The 3828-nt window shown below is 58.8% G+C and overlaps 1 protein-coding gene across 1 annotated transcript in view; it reads right to left on the bottom strand.

The window, feature by feature from the left end:
* The window catches only part of Nbeal2 (neurobeachin like 2), a 21208-nt gene extending 18672 nt beyond the window's left edge, over positions 1 to 2536 (bottom strand). Inside the window, exons 1-5 of the mRNA XM_033762704.1 lie at positions 1373 to 2536; positions 833 to 921; positions 625 to 753; positions 452 to 533; positions 229 to 353 (exon numbers count right to left, since the gene is read on the bottom strand). Of these exons, the coding sequence (XP_033618595.1) occupies positions 229 to 353; positions 452 to 533; positions 625 to 753; positions 833 to 921; positions 1373 to 1933 (986 nt within the window). The 5' untranslated portion in view covers positions 1934 to 2536. The remainder of the gene's footprint in view (positions 1 to 228; positions 354 to 451; positions 534 to 624; positions 754 to 832; positions 922 to 1372) is intronic.
* Between the last annotated feature and the right edge of the window lie 1292 nt (positions 2537 to 3828).

The following is a 3828-nucleotide window of genomic DNA, read 5'->3' on the forward strand; positions in this document are numbered from 1 at the left end:
GCCTGACCTTAAGAAGGCGCTGAATTTGCAGGGCAAAGGAGCAGGAGGGAACTTGTACTTGCTCTTCTCCTTGGAGCTGATGACCTCCCTGGGGAAGTGGGTAGGTGGGGATGAGGCCAGGCTCTGGGATCCATCCGCCTGGATCGCCCCACTCGTGCACACCAAAGTCCTGGCACCCCCATTTCTCCGCTGCCCACTCTGGGTTCTCTGCCTGAGGCTGGGTCTCACCCGCTGTGCTGGCGCCGCCAGGTCTGGTAGGGGTCAAAGAGGCCCTCACAGAGGAGCATGGCATGGAGGGCCGCGTTCTCCAGCTGGGCCCCCTGGTCCTCCTGCGGTGGGGGGTGTCCTTTCAGCTGTGGGTGTGGGGAGAGAGGTCGAGGACAAGGGCAGGTCAGCCCTGCCATGGTCAGAGCTGCTGCCTGCCTCTGCAGCCCCAGAGAGCTCCCCTCACCTCAGCCATCAATCCCGCCAGCAGCGACAGCACCCGGGGCAGCAGCACCTGGCCCCAGCCAGCCTCCACATTTTCCAGGTTCCTGAGCGAGGGGGAGGTCACATTCCTCACGTTCACGCGCCACGCCCCCCTCCCCAGGCCCCTGCCCACATGGGGTGCACCCCAGGGGCCACCTGCACAGGACAATGAAGAACTTGAGCAGCAGCAGAGCCTGGCCCAGGTCCCTGTGGTCCAGCTGCTCGGCCAGCACGTGCAGGGCATCCAGGGGGAGCAGCGGGACCTCCGCACCAGCCTCCTCCGGCCTGCAGGAAGCGGGCGTCACCGAAGTGCTGGCCGGGGACCTTGCCCTGGGCCTGCCCGCTCCTGCACAGCGAGCCTCACCTTCGAGGCTCCAGCGAGGACAGCGAGATGCTCTTTTCGAAGGTGCCCACAAAGGCCTTCAGCCACTGCTGCAGGTAACCCAGGTCCTTCTGCAGGGATGGGATGGGGGGTGCAGAGCGCAGGGGAGGGACGGTATGACAGGTGGAGAGGGAACGGAGGGGGACCCGGGAGGGACAGGGGTCACAGCCGAACGGAGGGGGTGGAGCCAGCGACGGAGGACTGGAAGTTGGAAAGTCAGCCTCTGCTGACCCCTCTCCCAGCCCCACCCACTGCGGGCCCCTCCCAAATCCGCCGGGATCCTTGGGCCTGACACTTGCAGGAGAGGGGAAGAGGGATGTGGCTGAGGGCTACACTGGTGCTGGGGCTGAACCAGGTCTCCAGTGCACTAGCTGCCTCCCACCCTTAGGAAGTCATGGGCCTCGCTTCCTCCTCCAGCTCTGCAGCCACCACTTCTGGGAAACCCTCCTGGACTGTGGGTCCCAGGACATAGTGTGGACTGTTGGTCTGGCACCCCGGGCACACGCACACCCCAACACTTACAGGCCAGCATCCCTGCAGAGGCCCCACCTTGACCTGGAACCTCCATACACCCTCGCTGGTTACCTGGACCTCAGGCCCCAGTGCAGGTTCCATGGGCAAGAGGGGCCGAGGTGAGCCTGGGTCTGGGCGCCACCAGGGAAACTGGTGTGAACGGGAAATGTCTCCTCCCGCCCCAACGGGGGGCAGGAAGCGCAGAGTCACGGTGGGGGAGGGGGGCGGCTTCCTCCCGGCAGACCGCAGGGATGTGGGGGGGGCAGGGGCACCCTGGCTCAGCCAGAGAGAGGCTTGGAGGGACCTGCCAGGCGCTGCGGGTGCAGCCTGGGGCACCATGGGGTGGGGCAGGCAGCCCAGCCCTGCCCTGGGTGGGGCTTCTAGGCTGGAGACCAGTTTTGCAGGCTGGGCGGAGGTTGGGCTTGAGGAGCTGCTACAAACCCTGGGGAACAGTAAACTTGGCTCAAGACACCCACGTCCCCCGACCTGGCCCAAGGCCTGATCCAAGGAGAACTGGCCACAGTAGGGCCCCTGCCATGTCCCAGCCACCCCATGGGACTGTGCAGGCATCTTTGCTCAGGGACGCAGCTGAGCCCTCAACTGCCGTAACCTGGGGAAGCAGGTGGCCGGTGCCTGTCCACAGGCCCCTCTCCCTCAGTCCGTCCCTGCTGGCCCCACCTGTAGCTCCCAACTAGCCGAATGCATACAGCAGCCTCCTTTCCCAGCATTAGGTGGGCTATGGAGAGGCTGGGAAAGGATGAGTAGCGCTGCACATCACAGCCACCACCCGGTGGGCCTGAGGCTGCTCCCAGGTATGGACCTATGACCCACCTCTGGGTGGACAACTCCATCCTGCAGGCTGTGCCCACAAACTCCAAAGCACCACACAATGGCTATGTAGTCCAGGCTGGCCTTGAACTCACAGCAACCCTCCTGCCTCAGCCTCCCAGAGATAACCCTGGGATAACAGGTGTGCGCTACCACTCCCCACCAAAGCCAGGATCACTCATGGCTGCTAACCAGCCAGCCCATGCTGACCACAGGACTCCTGAGCCCTCTCTGCCTTCAAAAATGTCACCGTTGGGGAGGGTTTGAAGGGACTGCAGGGAAATAGGGGAAAAATAAGAACCAAGATACATCATATAAAGGCACAAGATCTCAATGATGAATGTAACTGTTCTGTATACCTAAAATGTACCAATAAACTTAATGAAAAAAAATGTCCCCTTTGGAAAAAGGAGCCCTTCTCCACTACTGGTGGGACTGTAGACTGGTGCAACCACTGTGAAAATCAGTGTGAAGATTCCTTAAAGAACTAAAACGGTTCTATTTGACCCAGCTATTCCCCCTCTGGGTATCTTCCTGAAAACATTAAAAGCTCATACCACAGCGATATATGCTCACCCATGTTTATAGCAGTTGTAATAGCTAAAGCTTGGAAACAGCTCAATTGCCCATCAACCCATGGATGGATAAATGGATAAAGATGTGGGGATTTAAAACAACACAATGAATACTACTCTTTCATAAAGAAGGATGAGCTTCAGGCATGTATAGCTGAATGCATGCACCTTGAGACCACACTCTTAAGTGAAATAAATGTGTAAATACCACATTGTTTTGCTGGTGTGAGAAACCGAAAGTGGAAATAAGGATCAGAATGTATAACTGATATTGGGAAATTGGAAGAAAATGTTCAAATGGGAAGGGGAACAAGGGAGGAGGGAGAAAGGAAGGAAGGGACAAGAAAAAAAGTGAAAATAGAAGGAAAACATGGAAACAAAGCTTTCGTACACAGGGAAAAAGGGGGGATGTAACATGAACAGGTACAAATTCCCTAGATGAGTGTTATCATTATGTTGGCCTAACATGAAGCAATAAATGTTTTGCTATCTAAAAAAAATGTCCCCTCTTCTACCACAGACCACCCCAATAAAGCTGGGCATCTTTCACCCAAAACGCAGGGCTCTTTTGTGTACTGGAGTCCTGCTGTGCCCAGAAAGCCCAAACAGGACCAAGCTCTCCCCTCCTGCCTCAGGTCAGAGGCTGGCAGCCCTGTGACTCCGGCAGGACCCACCCATCCCTCACAGCCATCATCCGGCTGGGCCTCCTGGGCCTGGCTCCCTCACCCACCAGGAAAGTCTGCCCCAGGATAGACCCTGCAGCCTGCCCAGGCCTGAGGCTTCCAGTGGGTAAGGCCTGGGCCGGGTGCAGCGCCTTCCTGGGGGCCTCTGAAGTGGAACCCAGGCCCTGCTGTGGAGCGCAGGCAGTGGGGCAAGGAAGGCTGCTCTCCTCCTCTAGGGACTCAGCCTGTGCTGCCAGCCCTGAAGACATGCAGTGTGCAAGGTGAGGGGCCCCCAGGCCCGGGTGGACATGGCCACCTCACTCCTGAAAATCTGAGGTAACCTGGAGAGCCACACCCATGGCTGTAGCAGGGGGAGAGGTGCTATCTGCCCCAGAGGGGA

The sequence above is a fragment of the Fukomys damarensis genome, unplaced genomic scaffold, assembly GCF_012274545.1.
Source record: "Fukomys damarensis isolate Sample0158 unplaced genomic scaffold, DMR_v1.0_HiC HiC_scaffold_12, whole genome shotgun sequence".
Lineage (NCBI taxonomy): Eukaryota > Metazoa > Chordata > Mammalia > Rodentia > Bathyergidae > Fukomys > Fukomys damarensis.